The 21,351-nt window shown below is 46.2% G+C and overlaps 1 protein-coding gene across 2 annotated transcripts in view; it reads left to right on the top strand.

The window, feature by feature from the left end:
* Positions 1–3,625: 3,625 nt before the first annotated feature.
* Positions 3,626–21,351, top strand: part of FNIP1 (folliculin interacting protein 1) — a 159,319-nt gene continuing 141,593 nt past the window's right edge. For both annotated transcript variants that reach the window (XM_077265971.1, XM_077265972.1), the window contains exon 1: positions 3,626–3,905. In XM_077265971.1, coding sequence (XP_077122086.1) covers positions 3,817–3,905 — 89 coding nt within the window. In that variant the 5' untranslated portion in view covers positions 3,626–3,816. The remainder of the gene's footprint in view (positions 3,906–21,351) is intronic.

Genomic DNA, 21,351 nt, shown 5'->3' on the forward strand with positions numbered 1-21,351 from the left:
TCCTGAAATCCTTGTGAAAGTAAAAAACTTGGGGCCAAAGCAAAATTTTTGTGAAAAAAAGAAAAATATTATTTTTTTCTTTCCACATTCCATTAATCCCTGTGAAGCACCTGAAGGGTTAATAATCTTCTTGAATGTGGTTTTGAGCACCTTGAGGGGTGCAGTTTTTAGAATGGTGTCACTTTTGGGTATTTTCTGTCATATAGGCCCCTCAAAGTCACTTCAAATGTGATGTGGTCCCTAACAAATGGTTTTGTAAATCTTGTTGGAAAAATAAGAAATCGCTGGTCAACTTTTAACCCTTCTAACGTCCTAAGGGCTTGTTCGCACTTTGCAGATTTTGCTGCGGATTTTTCCACAGCGGATTTGGAAAAACCGCAGTGCAAAACCGCTGCGGTTTTCACTGTGGATTTTCCTGCGGTTTCTTCTGCGGGTTTTCAACAGCACTTTCCTATTGGTGCATGTTGAAAACCGCTGCGGAATCCGCAGAAAGAAGTGACATGCTCCTTCTTTTTTTCCGCAGCAATTCCGCGTGGTTTTTAAAGGGATTTTCCGCAATGTGGGCACAGCGGTTTTTGTTTTCCATAGGGTAACATTGTACTGTACCCTGCATGGAAAACTGCTGCGGATCCGCAGCATCGAATCCGCTGCGGATCCGCAGCAAAAACCGCAAAGTGTGAACATAGCCTAACAGACTAAAATTATGGTTCAAAAATTGTGCTGATATTTATTAGTTTGTGTGGTATAACTATCTGATTTAGGTGCATGAAAATGTAAAGTTTGAAAACTGCAAAATGGTCACTTTTGTCACATTTTTGATATTTTCATAAATATATGAAAATTATAGACCAAATTTTACCACTAAGGCTACTTTCACACTAGCGTCGTGCACTGCATGTCGCTATGCGACGTTGCAGCGCACCGACGCATAGTGTGGAAGCACCGCACAACGGGGGCAGCGGATGCTGTTTTACATCGCATCCGCTGCCCCATTGTGGTGTGCGGGGAGGCGGGGGCGGAGTTCCGGCCGCGCATGCGCAGTCGGAAAAGATGCTATCGACGCCAAAAACAACGTTACATGTAACGTTTTTTTGTGCCGACGGTCCGACGCAACCGTCGCTTATTCAAGTCTATGGAGAAAAAACGCAACCGTCAATGACGCCGGTACAGTTGAATGCAATGATGGAGGAGAGAGCGTCACCTGGCGCTCCCTCTCCCATCATTCCCCGCTCTGCCTCTGACACTGCGGGTGCGCGAGCACTCACTGTGTCCCAGGCAGTGCAGTGGCAGCTGCCGAGACAGGAGCAGGGAGCACCGCAGGCACGAGGGGAGGTGAGTTTTTTTTTTACTGGACTGTGGGGCCATTCTAGGAGGGGAGGAGAGATGTGGGCTCTGCTGTATACTACTAGGTGGGCTGTGCTATATACTACTGTGTGGACTCTGCTGTATACTACTAGGTGGGCTGTGCTATATACTACTGTGTGGGCTGTGCTGTATACTACTGTGTGGGCTGTGCTGTATGCTGCTATGTGGGCTGTGCTGTATACTGCTATGTGGGCTGTGTATATACTACTATGTGGGCAGTGCTGTATACTACTATGTGGGCTGTGCTATATACTACTGTGTGGGCTCTACTGTATACTACTGTGTGGGCTGTGCTGTATACTGCTATGTGGGCTGTGCTATACACTACTATGTGGGCTCTGCTGTATACTACTGTGTGAGCTGTGCTATATACTACTGTGTGGGCTCTGCTGTATACTACTGTGTGGGCTGTGCTGTATACTACTATGTGGACTGTGCTGTATACTACTGTGTGGGCTCTGCTGTATACTACTATGTGGGCTGTGCTATACACTACTATGTGGGCTCTGCTGTATACCACTATGTGGGCAGTTCTGTATACTACTATATGGGCTGTGCTATATACTACTGTGTGGGCTCTGCTGTATACTACTATGTGGGCTGTGCTATATACTACTATGTGGGTAGTGCTGTATACTACTGTGTGGGCTCTGCTGTATACTACTATGTGGGCTGTGCTATATACTACTGTGTGGGCTCTGCTGTATACTACTATGTGGGCTGTGCTATATACTACTCTGTGGGCAGTGCTGTATACTACTATGTGGGATGTGCTGTATACTGCTACATGGGCTGTGCTGTATACTGCTACATGGACTTTGTTATCTTCTATGTGGGTTGTGCTATATACTATGGGGGGTATATTATATTCTATGGGGGAGGCCATGTTATATACTATGTGGCTGTTATATACTATTGTGGGGGTATATTATATTCTAAGGGGGAGGCTGTGTTATACTATGGGGGCTGCATTATATTCTATGGGGGCTACATTATATATTATGAGGAGGTGGGCTGTATTATATTCTATGGGGTGGCTGCATTATACTTTGGGTTGGCTGCATTATTCTCTGGGGTGGCTGCATTATATTCTGTGGGGTGGTGGCTGCATTATAGTATATGTGGGCTGCATTATACTGTATTGAGGATTATGGGGAATACGTTATACTATATGAAGAACTATGGGGTGCATTATACTATGGGAAGTGAATTGTACTACATGGATGACTATGGTGGTGCATTATACTATATGGAGCACTATGAGGAGTGTATTATGCTATATGGAGGACTATGAGGAGTGTATTATACTATATGGAGGACTGAGCAGTGTATTATAGTATATGGAGGACTATAGGGAGTGTATTATAGTATATGGAGGACTGTGGTGCACATTATATTATATGGAGGACTATGGGGTGTATTTTACTAAACAAGTAAAATGCTGCATATTCAGATTGTTTTTGCTGGAACAAAAATCATTGTTCTCAGCAGCACATCGCCGCTGTAAACTGTAGATGTGCTGCTGATAACATGATACTGTATGGTGATCTGTTAGTGATCTATTAGTGATCGTTCTGTCCCATCATTATTCCTCAGCTGGTGGAAAGAGGCCGGGAAACAAGCATTGAACAACTCCCAATATTGTCGATCACACTCCGCGTCCTGAGATCAGCGCATGTAAATACAACCGACATGCTTCTGTGTGATGTGCAATCTGTCAGCATTTGGGGCCCCATTTTGCCTAAAACCGGCCCTGCCTACAAGTGTACAAAGATATTATACAGTCACCATGTGACAAGTGGGCCTGTGTAACTTCAATGCCAGGGCTGACGTTTAGTCCCAGTCCGGCCCTGGAGGGGGGCGGCTGTAGCTTTCGGATTAACCCTTCCATGCCACCGTGCAAGTCTCCAGTAAAATGCCTTTTGGCAGACTGGTATAGCTGATGCATTCCTTATAGCTAGCAGATTTCTCACACAGCGGCTCGGTGCACTCACTCCCGGTCACCGTAACCCCCGCCTGCACACACCGCACCCAGCACACGGGTGCCCGCCGCTGAGCGGAGATTTGCCTGGGGCCAACCACGCACAAGGGATCTCCTCGCAACCCTGCAGTCATCTGACCTCGTCACGTGATTTCCTCACCGTGCTCTCCCTCACACATAACAGCAACAACTAGCTTTCTGCCAATCAGGCAGGTCTGATGAATTGACCAATCAGAGCGGGTCTGATGAATTGACCAATCAGAGCGGGTGTAACGGGTCGCGGTCCAGGAAGTGGCTGGCAAACCTGGGAGCCGTGTATTGTTGTAGTGCGCCGCGGCCCCGCCCAGTGCGCCCCTCCCATGTGACAGCGGCGGGTGACAGCGCAGTCATATGACCAGAGCACTGATGGAGCGCTGGGGCTCGGTGCGCCGTGCCAGGCTGTGAGTGCCCGCCGACGGGCTCCCTACAATATGCCACCGACTCTATTCCAGAAGCTTTTCAGTAAGCGGAGCGGGCAGCTGTCCCCGAGTAGGGACCCCCGGGAGGACTATGCCTTCAGGTAGGACCCCGGCATGGGGTGGCTGCAGACATCGTTGTTCCTAGCGGGTGATGCACTGCACACAGCCTGTGGCTGCCTACGACTCGGAGAACTACAAGTTACACAGAGCTGTGCCAGGCTGGGGCTTGTAGTTCTACAGGTGTTTATTGTCCTGATGAAATGTGAGCTGTCAGGTGTCATTACTGCCTACTGTGCCTGATCAGATGGCACTATACCAAGCCAGTGCCCGCTGTGCCTGATCAAATGGCTCTATACCAAGCCAGTGCCCGCTGTGCCTGATCAGATGGCACTATACCAAGCCAGTGCCCGCTGTGCCTGATCAGATGGCACTATACCAAGCCAGTGCCCGCTGTGCCTGATCAGATGGCACTATACCAAGCCAGTGCCCGCTGTGCCTGATCAGATGGCACTATACCAAGCCAGTGCCCGCTGTGCCTGATCATACGGCACTATACCAAGCCAGTGCCCGCTGTGCCTGATCAGATGGCACTATACCAAGCCAGTGCCCGATCATACGGCACTATACCAAGCCAGTGCTCGCTGTGCCTCATCATACGGCACTATACCAAGCCAGTGCCCGCTGTGCCTGATCAGATGGCACTATACCAAGCCAGTGCCCGCTGTGCCTGATCATACGGCACTATACCAAGCCAGTGCCCGCTGTGCCTGATCAGATGGCACTACACCAAGCCAGTGCCTGCTGTGCCTGATCAGATGGCACTATACCAAGCCAGTGCCTGCTGTGCCTGATCAGATGGCACTACACCAAGCCAGTGCCCGCTGTGCCTGATCAGACGGCACTATACCAAGCCAGTGCCTGCTGTGCCTGATCAGATGGCACAATACCAAGCCAGTGCCTGCTGTGCCTGATCAGATGGCACTATACCAAGCCAGTGCCCGCTGTGCCTGATCAGATGGCACTATACCAAGCCAGTGCCCGCTGTGCCTGATCAGATGGCACTATACCAAGCCAGTGCCCGCTGTGCCTGATCAGATGGCACTATACCAAGCCAGTGCCCGCTGTGCCTGATCATACGGCACTATACCAAGCCAGTGCCCGCTGTGCCTGATCAGATGGCACTATACCAAGCCAGTGCCCGATCATACGGCACTATACCAAGCCAGTGCTCGCTGTGCCTCATCATACGGCACTATACCAAGCCAGTGCCCGCTGTGCCTGATCAGATGGCACTATACCAAGCCAGTGCCCGCTGTGCCTGATCATACGGCACTATACCAAGCCAGTGCCCGCTGTGCCTGATCAGATGGCACTACACCAAGCCAGTGCCTGCTGTGCCTGATCAGATGGCACTATACCAAGCCAGTGCCTGCTGTGCCTGATCAGATGGCACTACACCAAGCCAGTGCCCGCTGTGCCTGATCAGACGGCACTATACCAAGCCAGTGCCTGCTGTGCCTGATCAGATGGCACAATACCAAGCCAGTGCCTGCTGTGCCTGATCAGATGGCATTATACCAACTGTGTGCCCTCCTCCGGGTACAGGTCTGTCCACCGGTTAGGTGCTCTCATACAATCTTTATCCCTATTTGAACCGCAGCAAGGCAACAGTGTTAACCACTGAGCCAGTATTCTGAGGCACTTTGAGAGGCACCTCATCAGCCTGCTCTGAGGCCTGTAAGGCTACGTTCACATTTGCGTTCTTGGGCGCGGCGACTTGACGCAACGAACAACGCATGTACACAACGCAGCGTTTTGCGACGCATGCTATACCATAAGATCCTACAGATCGGGAATTTCGGCGCAGGGAAAACGCTACAAGTAGCGTTCCCTGCGCCCTGTCTTGTGCGTCTATATGACGCATGCGTCGTAAAACGCAGTACAACGTATACCGGCGCATGTCCATGCGCCCCCCATGTTAAAGATAGGGGCGCATGACTCATGCGTCGGTATGCGTCGACGACGCTGCGCCCAACAACGCAAATGTGAACGTAGCCTAAGAGGTGCCCAGGCAGTGTGTAAGTAGGTCTGTGCTGGTGGAGCTTCATGTCAGATAACGGGATCAAGACAAAACCTTAATCTTTGGCAGAAAGCTGCTCTGACAATCCGTGATATCACATTGTGTTGTATTTGGACATTTCCCCTGATAACTTCTAACACCACTATTATTTGGTGAGATGGCCAGAACCTTTACATTTGTCTGGGATGTGTCATTGTGATCTCCATATATACCCTGCCGTGCTTATTATTAGCTGTGATGACCTGAACGTCACATGAATTCCACACTCGCACATTGTGTCATGTACATAGGTGTCTGCAGTGATTCAGCTGTGGCGTCCCATGCCTCCATGTACATGATGTGGGGTTCAGGATTGCAAGATTTCCACACAAACGCATCATAAACCAATGAGTGGCAACACAATTCTTCATGCCAAAAGCTGTCATCCTAAACACACCATCACGTCTATACCTGTTGGTGAGTTTACTAGGATTAAACGTAATTGTAATGATCAACAAAACTTAAATACAGAACTAAAGCAGTCTTGTAAAAATTTCTCAAAAAGGGATTATCCCAATTGAATGCTAAACAGAGCTCTAAATAGAGTGGCAACCAAAAATCACGAGGATTTGATTTCCTCTTATAATTCTAACAATATAACTAAAGACTCTGTTGTTCGTAAACCTTTTTTATGTTTGCAATATAGTTCTCAATTTTATTTAATCAGAAATATCATCAAAAAATTCCTTCCAATTTTGCATGAGGATCCCACACTTGCATTGATATTGCAAAGTGGATGCAATATAGTAGCAAGAAAGGCACCCACTGTAGGTAACGTCTTGTCTCCTAGCATGTATACATCTCCTACTTCTCCGGAGACATGGTTGAGCACAAAGGGTAGCAATAAATGTGGAATAACAAATTGCAAAACAAGCAAACAAGCTATCAATACCACATTTTTTCACAATTATGACAATACTCAAAAATTCAATATTAGGAGTTTTATTAATTGTAACACTAAATCAGTGGTTTTTAAAATTGATTGTACCATCTGTAAATTAGCCTATGTAGGCTGCACAATAAGAAAGTTAAAACTCGCATAGCTGAACATTGAAATTATATTTCTAATGGTACTGACACTAACCTTTCCCGTAATATATCTTCAGTAGCAAAACATTTCGTTCAGAGACATGCCCAGGGCCGGACTGGCCATCTGGCAATTCTGGCAAATGCCAGAAGGGCCTGTCTGGTCACGGGCCACCTTGTCTACTACGTTGTTTAAGGGAACCTGTCACCCCCAAAATCGATGATGAGGTAAGCTCACCGGCATTAGGGGCATCATTCTGTAATGCTGTAGATAAGCCCCCGATGTTACCTGAAAGGAGAAAAAGACGTTGTTAGGTGTCGTGTTCCCGCCTCTGCACAGGGGGAATCTCGAACCATCTCCGCTGCGGTCTCCCATTCTTCTCCAGCCACAGTGGAGTTTGCTCAGCAGAGATGTCGGTCCAGGCGTCTTGCTCAGTCTCACTCTGTGCATAGAGTTACTGCTGCTTTTCCAGCTTCTGCCATTAAAGCCAATGCTGGGCAGCGGCGAGCAGACGCTTTTGGGACTAAGTCCTGCTTTTCCCCTTCTGAGCATGCCCAGGGCAAGTTCTCCCATTGGAGATCGAAGGTCACATGCTCAGATACTGCAGCTGATCCCATTGGTCCTCCAGGAAGGTCCTGAACTTCTGTGGCAGCTTTCCATTGGTCCTTTTTGGAAGGTCCTGTACATGCTGCAGCTATATAAGCTTCGCATGACTGCACGGCCATGCGCTAGTGTACATTTGTATACGTGTGTGTGTTGATGAGTGCAAGTCGTTCTTAAATATCCTCTCCCTTGTGTATGACTGCTCGCGAAAGGTGGATGCTTGCTGTCTAGCGCCCGACTAAGCTGTCAACATAAAGACACACGATACAGCGTCTACTGCTGTAGCCGCCAGTGCGGTGCCGTGCGCTTATAGAGCGCTTTCCTATCCCAAGTCTGGGTGGTTAGTGGCGTCCGCCAAAGCAGCACAGCACGCACTCTTGTGCTTTAAGTTATTCTATTACTTTGACACCCCAGTTGCGGTGTCGAGCGCAAGTGGTCTGTAAGTACTCTAATCCTGTGTCTTGGGATAGAGTCCTGAGACTCCTTGCTTGCGCTCTTGGTGCGGTACCACGGCCCTGTGACGCAACAGGGTTTGCTTCCTTCACACAGGGTGTGTATCCACATTGTACCGCCATATAGTCCATCATTACTCAGCAGCAGGTTCCATCTCTGCACAGTGGACCCCGGGCTGCGAACGCACCTTATACCATTTCTCTTATAATTTGGTGCGTTCCGCTAGCCCTAACAGACGTTAGATTATACTCACCCAGGGGCGGTCCCGCTGCGGTCCGATGGGCGTCTCAGGTCCAGTCCGGCGCCTCTTATCTTCATTCCATGACGTCCTCTTCTGGTCTTCACGCCGCCGCTGCCCTATTGAGGGCAGAGCAAAGTACTGCAGTGCGCAGGCCTCTCTGACCTTTCTGGCGCTTGCGCACTGCAGTACTAATAATAATAATAATAATAATTTTATTTATATAGCGCCAACATATTCCGCAGCGCTTTACAACTTATAGAGGGGACTTATACAGACAACAGACATTACAGCATAACAGAAATCACAGTTCAAAACAGATACCAGGAGGAATGAGGGCCCTGCTGCTCGCAAGCTTACAATCTATGAGGAAAAGGGGAGACACGAGAGGTGGAACTTTGCTCTGCCCTCAACAGGACACACAAAGTACGCCTGTGCCGGAGCCGCGGCTTGAAGACAAGAAGAGGACGTCATGGAATGAAGATGGGAGGCGCCGGATCGGATCTGAGACGCCCATTGGAATGGCACCGCCCCTGGGTGAGTATAATCTAACGTCTTTTTCTCCTCTTTCAGGTAACATCGGGGGCTATTATAAGCCCCTGATGACGGTGGGCTTACCTCACCATCGATTTTGGGGGTGACAGGTTCCCTTTAACAAAATCAGTGTTCTCAAGACACCTATGCTGTTAAGTGTCGTGACGGAGCACAAAGTCACTGACTCCGTCACTTATCCCACTGGAATCATTAGAAATATTGGTCATGTAGTAAATCTTGCATTCCTGCATCCAGGGTAATATCTATATATATATATATATATAAGGGTATGTGTCCACGTTCAGGATTGCATCAGGATTTGGTCAGGATTTTCCATCAGTATTTGTAAGCCAAAACCAGGAGTGGAACAATTAGAGGAAAAGTATAATAGAAACATAAGCACCACTTCTGTATTTATCACCCACTCCTGGTTTTGGCTTACAAATACTGATGTAAAATCCTGACCAAATCCTGATGCAATCCTGAACGTGGACACATACCCTAAGAGGCATCTTGATTACTCGCTAATCCCGCCCCCTGCACAGTAGCTCAGCCCCCACCACATCACCACACATAATCCCGCCCCCCCACCGCATCACACATAATCTCGCCCCCACACCACATCATCACACATAATCCTGCCCCCTCACAACATTACCACACATAATCCCGCCCCCCCACCACACATAACCCCGCCCCCCACCACATCACCACACATAATCTCGCCCCCACACCACATTATCACACATAATCCCGCCCCCCCACCACACATAATCCCGCCCCCCCACCACATCACCACACATAATCTCGCCCCCACACCACATCACCACACATAATCTCGCCCCCACACCACATCATCACACATAATCCTGCCCCCTCACAACATTACCACACATAATCCCGCCCCCCCACCACACATAATCCCCCCCACCACATCACCACACATAATCCCGCCCCCCACCACATTACCACACATAATCCCGCCCCCCACCACATTACCACACATAATCCCGTCCCCCACCACATCACCACACATAATCCCGCCCCCCAACTCATTACCACACAAAATCCTGCCCCCCAACTCATTAACACACACAATCCCACAACCCCACCCCATTACCACACATAATCCTGCCCCCCCACATCACCACACATAATCCCGCCCCCCACCACACCACCACACATAATCCCACCCCCATCACATTACCACACATAATCCCGCCCCTCACCACATCACCACACATAATCCCGACCCCCACCACATTACCACAGATAATCCCACCCCCCACCACATTACCACGCACAATCCCGCCCCCCCACCACATTACCACACATAATCCCGACCCCCACCACATTACCACAAATAATCCCGCCCCCCACCACATTACCACAGATAATCCCGCCCCCACCACATTACCACACATAATCCCGACCCCCACCACATTACCACAGATAATCCCGCCCCCACCACATTACCACACATAATCCCGACCCCCACCACATTACCACACATAATCCCGCCCCCCACCACATTACCACACATAATCCCGCCCCCCACCACATTACCACACATAATCCCGCCCCCCCACCAATTTATCTTTCGTTATGAAATTTGATTAGGTGCTGGAATGAATAAAAAACGCACATCTTACTGAATCCAGTTTGTTTCTGATTTTACACTTTGAATAAAATGTATTAGTAGTATTCAGATTTTTAATGATCATTATTGTTATTAACTTCATTTTAAGTTAATTTACCACCTGCGTAAGCGCTATTGAATGTTGTCATTATTTACTTTAGGTTAATCACCAGCAGCGTTAATTAGATAGCAATGAGCATGCCGAGTCTTAGCTGGCTGGAAACAGCTAGTCAGTAATATATTCAATTTGGTGCTTGGCGATGGGACAATGGGCCTGTATTATTTCAAATGCCAGGGCTGAATTTCAGTCCCAGTCCATACCTGGACATGCTGGTAACATTTCCTCACTGCAAATTTGTGGACTGGAGAAGGTTAATAACTCGCTACATGGTGGAGATGTCAAATGCCGACTATTAACCCGACAAACCTACTGGATTTATTACCTAGGCACCAGATTTCCAGACTGACTGAATTAACGCAATGAAATTATGTTTCATTATCAATGAATTTGTCTTTTATTCATTTGCTTTGTATATTGTATGTATATATATATATATATATATATATATATATATATATATATATATATATATATATATATATATATATATATATATATATATATATATATAATATTGTAAGAGTCATGTCGGTCTGGTAGTCGGGGGCAGGTATATCTCGCCCAGGTATTTGTCCTATGTGAATTAGGCCGCTCAGTATCTTCAGGATACCGAGGGGTTAATAAGTGCAGGAATAAAGGCTGACCAGCTGGAGGTTTCAGGTGTCAGCCTGGGGCACACAGATTGCCTGTCTGTGTGAGACAAACGTGAGTGAGAGCTGTGCTCATGATCTATGTAATGTTAGCTGGGAGGGAGAAGCCCCCCCCAGTTGTTAGATAGGAACGTGTTTGTTTAGTTAGCGCCGGACAGGCTAGGATTTATTTTTATGTTTCGTTTTCTGTATTTGCTTTCACTTTAAAGGGAACCTATCACCCCATTTTTTAAAAATTAGATAAAAATAGTGTGAAATAGGGGCAGAGCTGGGCTTTACATTACTGCCTTTTTGGTGCCTTTACACCCCCGTTAGGCTGCCGAAATACCTTTGTGAAGTGGCCGTTTTCTGCTGTCACTCAAGTTGGTCAGGTCGGATGGGCGTGGTCACAGCGCCGTTTCTCCCCCAGATCAGGCTCATCATTACGTTGGTGGCGTAGTGGTGTGCGCATGTCCAAGGTCCCGAATCCTGCACAGGGGAGTGAAAATAGCAGCGATGTCCGTTATTTCATTGGTGGTCGGTGGGCGCGGCCATCTTGCTTTGGCCGCGCGTGCGCAGAAGCGCATCTCGGCTTCACGAAAATGGCCGCCGCGATAGCCATCTGCGCACGCGCGGATGCCCGCGGCCATTTTCCTGAAGCCGCGGCCAGCAGAGCGCCGCTTCTGCGCACGCGCAGCCAAAGCAAGATGGCCGCGCCCACCGACCACCAATGAAATAACGGACATCGCTGCTATTTTCACTCCCCTGTGCAGGATTCGGGACCTTGGACATGCGCACACCACTACGCCACCAACGTAATGATGAGCCTGATCTGGGGGAGAAACAGCGCTGTGACCACGCCCATCCGACCTGACCAACTTGAGTGACAGGACAAAACGGCCACTTCACAAAGGTATTTCGGCAGCCTAACGGGGGTGTAAAGGCACCAAAAAGGCAGTAATGTAAAGCCCAGCTCTGCCCCTATTTCACACTATTTTTATCTAATCTTTAAAAAACGGGGTGATAGGTTCCCCCTTTAATAAACCTGACTTAAGGTCAGTCAACCTGGAAACCTGCTGTCGCCTCAGAGTTCAATGCACAAACCGCGTGACCTTTGACCCCAGCAAAGGCGATCCCGGAGTGTTTTGTCACTATATATATATATATATATATACACTCACCGGCCACTTTATTAGGTACACCATGCTAGTAACGGGTTGGACCCCCTTTTGCCTTCAGAACTGCCTCAATTCTTCGTGGCATAGATTCAACAAGGTGCTGGAAGCATTCCTCAGAGATTTTGGTCCATATTGACATGATGGCATCACACAGTTGCCGCAGATTTGTCGGCTGCACATCCCAAAGATGCTCCATACAAGGCAGGATGGATCCATGCTTTCATGTTGTTTACGCCAAATTCTGACCCTACCATCCGAATGTCGCAGCAGAAATCGAGACTCATCAGACCAAGCAACGTTTTTCCAATCTTCTACTGTCCAATTTCGATGAGCTTGTACAAATTGTAGCCTCAGTTTCCTGTTCTTAGCTGAAAGGAGTGGTACCCGGTGTGGTCTTCTGCTGCTGTAGCCCATCTGCCTCAAAGTTCGACGCACTGTGCGTTCAGAGATGCTCTTAGGCCTACCTTGGTTCTAACGGGTGGCGATTTGAGTCACTGTTGCCTTTCTATCAGCTCGAACCAGTCTGCCCATTCTCCTCTGACCTCTGGCATCAACAAGGCATTTCCGCCCACAGAACTGCCGCTCACTGGATTTTTTTTCTTTTTCGGACCATTCTCTGTAAACCCTAGAGATGGTTGTGCGTGAAAATCCCAGTAGATCAGCAGTTTCTGAAATACTCAGACCAGCCCTTCTGGCACCAACAACCATGCCACGTTCAAAGGCACTCAAATCACCTTTCTTCCCCATACTGATGCTCGGTTTGAACTGCAGGAGATTGTCTTGACCATGTCTACATGCCTAAATGCACGGAGTTGCCGCCATGTGATTGGCTGATTAGAAATTAAGTGTTAACAAGAAGTTGGACAGGTGTACCTAATAAAGTGGCCGGTGAGTGTATATACCGTATATACTCGAGTATAAGCCGAGATTTTTAGCCCAAATTTTTGGGCTGAAAGTGCCCCTCTCGGCTTATACTCGAGTCATGATCGGTGGTGGGGTCGGCGGGTGAGGACTGTCATATACTCACCTAGTCCCGGCGATCCTGTCGCTCCCCCTGCCCGTCCCACGGTCTCCGGGTGCCGCAGCCTCTTCCCCTGAGCGGTCACGTGGGACCGCTCATTAGAGAAATGAATAGGCTGCTCCACCTCCCATAGGGGCGGAGCCGCCTATTCATTTCTCTAATGAAGCGGTGCCGGTGACCGCTGATAGAGGAAGAGCTGCGGCACCGAAGACCAGCTGTCCGGGGGAAGGAGCGGGACGCCGGGAGCAGGTAAGTATGACATATTCACCTGTCCTCGTTCCACACGCCGGGCGCTGCTCCATCTTCCCGGCGTCTCTCCTCACTGACTGTGCAGGTCAGAGGGCGCGATGACGCATATAGTGTGCGCGCCGCCCTCTGCCTGATCAGTCAGTGCAGAGAGACGCCGGGACGGGACGCTGAGGAGCTGCAGGCAAGAGAGGTGAGTATGTGGGTTTTTTTTTATTTTTTTTATTGCTGCAGCAGCAGCAGCACAGCTTTATGTGGAGTATCTATGGGGCAACGGTGCAGAGCACTATATGGCACAGCTATGGGGCAATGGTGCAGAGCATTATATATATATGGCACAGGTATGGGGCAAAGGTGCAGAGCACTATATGGCACAGCTATGGGGCAACGGTGCAGAGCATTATATATATGGCACAGCTATGGGGCAACGGTGCACAGCACTATATGGCACAGCTATGGGGCAACGGTGCAGAGCACTATATGGCACAGCTATGGGGCAACGGTGCAGAGCACTATATGGCACAGCTATGGGGCAACGGTGCAGAGCACTATATGGCACAGCTATGGGGCAATGGTGCAGAGCATTATATATATGGCACAGCTATGGGGCAATGGTGCAGAGCATTATATATATGGCACAGCTATCTATGGGGCAACGGTGCAGAGCATTGTATATATGGCACAGCTTTATGTGGAGCATCTATGGGGCCATAATGAACGGTGCAGAGCATTATATGTGGCACAGCTTTATGTGGAGCATCTATGGGACCATAATGAACGGTGCAGAGCATTGTATATATGGCACAGCTTTATGTGGAGCATCTATGGGGCCATAATGAACGGTGCAGAGAATTATATATGGCACAGCTTTATGTGGAGCATCTATGGGGCCATAATGAACGATGCAGAGCATTGTATATATGGCACAGCTTTATGTGGAGCATCTATGGGGCCATAATGAACGGTGCAGAGCATTATATGTGGCACAGCTTTATGTGGAGCATCTATGGGGCCATAATGAACGGTTTGGAGTATCTATTTTTAATTTTGAAATTCACCGGTACCTGCTGCATTTTCCACCCTAGGCTTATACTCGAGTCAATAAGTTTTCCCAGTTTTTTGTGGCAAAATTAGGGGGGTCGGCTTATACTCGGGTCGGCTTATACTCAAGTATATACGGTATATGTGTCTCCTTCATTTGTAGCATATAGCAGCTTTGATAAAGATCGCTCATGCGATCCAATCGCGTCACCTGCTGTTTCTGTGTGCACATGGTGTGGTCTTGGAGCATGCCTTTTGTCATTTTTAATTGATGAAATAAATTTTGAAGATTTTATCTAAGGAGCTGGAACAAATCTATCTACTTTTTTTGAGAAGGCCACCACCCTATGGGCCACTTTTTCATGCTGTTCTGTGCTGTTGTCTCGCAGAGATTCTCATCGCTTTGTCATCATCCTCATCATCACTGTCCCCATTGGGATTCACAATCTCAGAATGTCTTGGAGTGTGAGAGGAAACCAGAGTATCGAGAGGAAACCCAAGCAGACATGGGGAGAACATACAAACTCCCGCAGATGTTGTACTTAGTGGACTCCATTGCTGCAGAGCCACAGTGCTAACCACTGAGCCACCGTGCTGCGTGTCTCCCAGTTAATTTCTGCTGTATTTCCTGGAAAATAGAAATCTGTGTTTGCTCACATGCTACTCCTTTGTTGTTACATCTCCTCCGGACTGTGTGCGGGTATTCGGGTATGGCATGGCGGGATGGCAGAGGCTGCGAGTTTTAGCTCTAATTTAGTGTCCTAATGACAGCTTGTACCAGAGTCCTTGTCTCAGATAATTATAAGGTCTTAAAGTAACGGGATCCCTTCACATGCCGTTCCCATCGCTGGGGGATCAGGTTCCTAGCTATGAACATTGTAGTGCATAATTTGGGTTATTGTTTAGTGCCAGAATGCCTGACGTGCTGAGCATACGGATTGCGGTATTATTAGAGCTGCCGAGTTTCTTAATAGGACTAATGATTTTTAATTCTGCATGAATTACTGTAACTCTGCCTTTTTACTTTACTTATAACGTCCATGAACTTCTAGAAATAAGATTTAAATGCACACGATGGGGCAGAGTTACTCCGCTAAATACACCAGCATTTTGGCTACATTTTCACAGAGAAACTTGTGTGCATGCCATGCCTCCCATTTATTATTTATTGTGCCTTGCCAGTCATTGTGTGAGGGTGGGTCACCTGAACGGTTAGGTATGTGCACACATCAGGATTTCTTGCAGAAATGTTCCTGACAAAAAAATGGAAATTTCTGCCAGAAATCCGCATGCGTTTTTTTTTGTGTTTTTTGACGCGTTTTTGACACGTTTTTTCCCAGATGCATAGAATTGTGGGAAAAACGCAGAAAATCTGCAAAATTAATGAACATGCTCATTTTTTTACCGCGATGCTTTTTTTCGTGGAAAACGCATCCATGTCCACAAAACATTCAGAATGCATTCTAAATGATAGAATGCATAATGCATGCGTTTTTAATGAGTTTTTATAGCGTTTTTAGTGCAAAAAAAGCGAAAAAACCTGAACGTGTGCACATAGCCTTAGTCTCATCTGTGACTCTCATGGCCAAGATGGGAATTACTGACTAGGTGTAGTGTTGTTTGAGTAATTCCCACAGAAATGAATGGTCCAGGAAAGCAGTATAGCAAAGCTAGCCACGGTGATGGCGTCCTCCGAAGCTGTGCTATCTTTTCTCTTAGCCCAATCTGTGATGGCTAGCCCCAGGAGGAAGGTTAGAAATGGCTGAGATTGAGCATAATAATGTACAAGCTGGATTTCTGATACCATTCACCCTTCATCCTAGATTGTTGATTGGAGCCCAGTTAAAGATAAATGGGGGGGGGGGGAATATATATATATATATATATATATATATATATATATATATATATATATATATATATATATACATACATACATACATACATACATACATACATACATACATACACACACACACACACACACACACACACACACACACACACACACACATACACACATACACACATACACACATACACACATACACACATACACACATACACATATATATATTATATTATATTTTGTTTTTAATCAAATATATTGCCAGGAAAGCCGCTTGTGATGAGACATTTCTGAAATGGAGCCTTACAAATTATGAAATGAGAACCCCACTCCATGATGTCCTAAGAAGGTACATGGATGGGGGATGTATTTGTGATACAAGCCATTTAACGTCAAACATTTATTAAAATCTGTATTCAAATGTCTATTTTTTTTCTTTTGTACCTCCAGTTCACACTATTTAGATTTTGTATAGATAGGCACATCATACAATTGCTTACATTAGTAATCTTCGCCTTACATGAGGCATTTTGTGAGTGAAATTATATTACTTATGTAGAACCACAATGTTCTGCCTCTCAATAGCAATCACATCCATCAGTTCCCAGGAGGCTCCTATCTGACTATAGCAGCTATTGGATCTTCCTCTTCGCTAGTCCTAACCTTTCCTGCTGTCCTCTGTAGCCCATAGAGGACTTGTGGGCCGGTGGCCTCTTTCTGTGGTGTTCATATCACATAATGGTGTATATCAGAAAATGATGAGTTAGTCGGGTTGTGCCATTAGCACACCGCTAGAAATGACTGGCGCAGTGGTATTGTATTAAGTGATGTAAAATCTGTCTGATCATCAGCTTGGGGTGCAGCTTTGTTTTTCTCCATTCTTTATACAGCTGCTTTCCTTACCAAACTGTTTTGTGTGAGGTACAAGCTTACACTAACTTCCTCTATGGGGAAAAGCCTTTTTACTTTATTGTGTACTAGCTGAAGAGCCCGGCGTTGCCTGGGCATAGTAAATATCTGTGGTTAGTTATAGCACTTCATTTCTCTTATTTTCCCATCACCCCTCTCATTTAGCACCTCACTTCTCTCATTTTCTCCCTTACACCTCTCATTTTCCCCCTCACTTCTCTCATTTTCCCCCTCACTCCTCTCATTCCCCCCTAACACTTGTCATTTCGACCTCACATCTGTCATTTTCTGATCACTCCACTATCTTCCCTCACTCCTCTCATTTTGCACTCACACCTTTTCATTTTCACCTCACACCTCTCATTTTCCCCTCAGTATATACATGTTTGTCATCTCCCTTATATATAGTATACACCTGTATGTCATCTCCTGTATATAGTATATACCTGTATGTCATCTCTTCTGTATATAGTATATACATTTCATCTCCTCCTGTATATAGTATATACCTGTGTCATCTCCTCCTGTATATAGTATATACAGTTATATGAAAAAGTTTGGGCACCCCTATTAATCTTAAGCTTAATGTTTTATAAAAATTGTTTTTTTTTGCAACAGCTATTTCAGTTTCATATACTGTATCTAATAACTGTTGGACACAGTAATGTTTCTGCCTTGAAATGAGGTTTATTGTACTAACAGAAAATGTGCAATCTGCATTCCAACAAAATTTGACAGGTGCATAAGTATGGGCACCTCACCAGAAAAGTGACATTAATATTTAGTAGATCCTCCTTTTGCAAAAATAACAGCCTCTAGTCGCTTCCTGTAGCTTTTAATGAGTTCCTGGATCCTGGATGAAGGTATTTTTCACCATTCCTCTTTACAAAACAATTCCAGTTCAGTTAAGTTTGATGGTCGCCGAGCATGGACAGCCCTCTTCAAATGATCCCACAGAAGTTCAATGATATTCAGGTCTGGGGACTGGGATGGCCATTCCAGAACAGTGTAATTGTTCCTCTGCATGAATGCCTGAGTAGATTTGGAGTGGTGTTTTGGATCATTGTCTTGCTGAAAGATCCATCCCCTGCGTAACTTCAACTTTGTCACTGATTCATGAACATTATTGTCAAGAATCTGCTGATACTGAGAGGAATCCATGCGTCCCTCAACTTAAACAAGTTTCCCGCTGCCGGCATTAGCCACACAGCCCCAAAGCATGATGGAACCTCCACCAAATTTTACTGTGGGTAGCAAGTGTTTTTCTTGGAATGCTGTGTTTTTTGGCCGCCATGCATAACGCCTTTTTGTATGACCAAACAACTCAATCTTGGTTTCATCACTCCACAGGACCTTCTTCCAAAAAGAAATTGGCTTCTCCAAATGTGCTTTTGCATACCTCAGCCGACTCTGTTTGTGGTGTGCTTGCAGAAATGGCTTCTTTCGCATCACTCTCCCATACAGCTTCTCCTTGTGCAAAGTGCGTTGTACAGTTGACTGATACACAGTGACACCATCTGCAGCTCTCTGGAGGTGGTCTGAGGATTGTCCTTGACTGATCTCACCTTTCTTCTTCTCTGCCTTTCTGATGTCTTGGCCTGCGACTTCTGGCCTTAACAAGAACTGTACCTGTGTTCTTCCATTTCCTTACTATGTTCCTCACAGTGGAAATTGACAGGTTTAAACTCTGAGACAGCTTTTTGGATCCTTCCCCTGAACAACTATGCTGAATAATCTTTGTTTTCAGATCATTTGACAGTTGTTTTGAGGAGCCCATGATGCCACTCTTCAGAGGAGATTCAAACAGGAGAACAACTTGCAAGTAACCACTTTAACCCCTTCATGACCCAGCCTATTTTGGCCTTAATGACCTTGCCGTTTTTTGAAATTCTGACCAGTGTCCCTTTATGAGGTAATAACTCAGGAACGCTTCAACGGATCCTAGCGATTCTGAGATTGTTTTTTCGTGACATATTGGGCTTCATGTTAGTGGTAAATTTAGGTCGATAATTTCTGAGTTTATTTGTGAAAAAAACGGAAATTTGGCAAAAAATTTGAAAATTTCGCAATTTTCACATTTTGAATTTTTATTCTGTTAAACCAGAGAGTTATGTGACACAAAATAGTTAATAAATAACGTTTCCCACATGTCTACTTTACATCAGCACAATTTTGGAAACAATTTTTTTTTTTGCTAGGAAGTTATAAGGGTTAAAATTTGACCAGTGATTTCTCATTTTTACAACAAAATTTACAAAACCATTTTTTTTAGGGACCACCTCACATTTGAAGTCATTTTGAGGGTTCTATATGGCTGAAAATACCCAAAAGTGACACCATTCTAAAAACTGCACCCCTCAAGGTGCTCAAAACCACATTCAAGAAGTTTATTAACCCTTCAGGTGTTTCACAGCAGCAGAAGCAACATGGAAGTAAAAAATGAACATTTAACTTTTTAGTCACAAAAATGATCTTTTAGCAACAATTTTTTTATTTTCCCAGCGGTAAAAGGAGAAACTGGACCACGAACGTTGTTGTCCAATTTGTCCTGAGTACGCTGATACCTCATATGTGGGGGTAAACCACTGTTTGGGCGCACGGCAGGGCTTGGAAGGGAAGGAGCGCCATTTGACTTTTTGAATGAAAAATTGGCTCCAATCTTTAGCGGACACCATGTCATGTTTGGAGAGCCCCCGTGTGCCTAAACATTGGAGCTCCCCCACAAGTGACCCCATTTTGGAAACTAGACCCCCCAAGGAACTTATCTAGAAGCATAGTGAGCACTTTAAACCCCCAGGTGCTTCACAAATTGATCCGTAAAAATGAAAAAGTACTTTTTTTTCACAAAAAAATTATTTTAGCCTCAATTTTTTCATTTTCACATGGGCAACAGGATAAAATGGATCCTAAAATTTGTTGGGCAATTTCTCCTGAGTATGCCGATACCTCATATGTGGGGGTAAACCACTGTTTGGGTGCATGGCAAGGCTCGGAAGGGGAGGCGTGCCATTTGACTTTTTGAATGGAAAATTAGCTCCAATCGTTAGCGGACACCATGTCGCGTTTGGAGAGCCCCTGTGTGCCTAAACATTGGAGCTCCCCTACAAGTGACCCCATTTTGGAAACTAGACCCCCCAAGGAACTTATCTAGATGCATAGTGAGCACTTAGAACCCCCAGGTGCTTCACAGAAGTTTATAACGCAGAGCCGTGAAAATAAAAAAATAATTTTTCTTTCCTCAAAAATGATTTTTAGCCCAGAATTTTTTATTTTCCCAAGGGTAATAGGAGAAATTGGACCCCAAATTTTGTTGTCCAGTTTGTCCTGAGTACGGTGATACCCCATATGTGGGGGTAAACCACTGTTTGGGCGCACGGCAGGGCTCGGAAGGGAAGGCACGCCATTTGGCTTTTTGAATGGAAAATTAGCTCCAATCATTAGCGGACACCATGTCGCGTTTGGAGAGCCCCTGTGTGCCTAAACATTGGAGCTCCCGCACAAGTGACCCCATTTTGGAAACTAGACCTCCCAAGGAACTAATCTAGATGTGTGGTGAGCACTTTGAACCCCCAAGTGCTTCACAGAAGTTTATAACGCAGAGCCGTGAAAATAAAAAATGTGTTTCCTTTCCTCAAAAATATTTTTTAGCCCAGAATTTTTTTATTTTTGCAAGAGTAACAGGAGAAATTGGACCCCAAAAGTTGTTGACCAGTTTCTCCTGAGTACGCTGATACCCCATATGTGGGGGTAAACCACTGTTTTGGCACACGTCGGGGTTCGGAAGGGAAGTAGTGACGTTTTGAAATGCAGACTTTGATGGAATGCTCTGCGGGCATCAGGTTGCGTTTGCAGAGCCCCTGATGTGCCTAAACAGTAGGAACTCCCCACAAGTGACTCCATTTTGGAAACTAGACCCCCAAGGGAACTTATCTAGATGTGT

Source organism: Ranitomeya variabilis, chromosome 5, assembly GCF_051348905.1.
Source record: "Ranitomeya variabilis isolate aRanVar5 chromosome 5, aRanVar5.hap1, whole genome shotgun sequence".
Lineage (NCBI taxonomy): Eukaryota > Metazoa > Chordata > Amphibia > Anura > Dendrobatidae > Ranitomeya > Ranitomeya variabilis.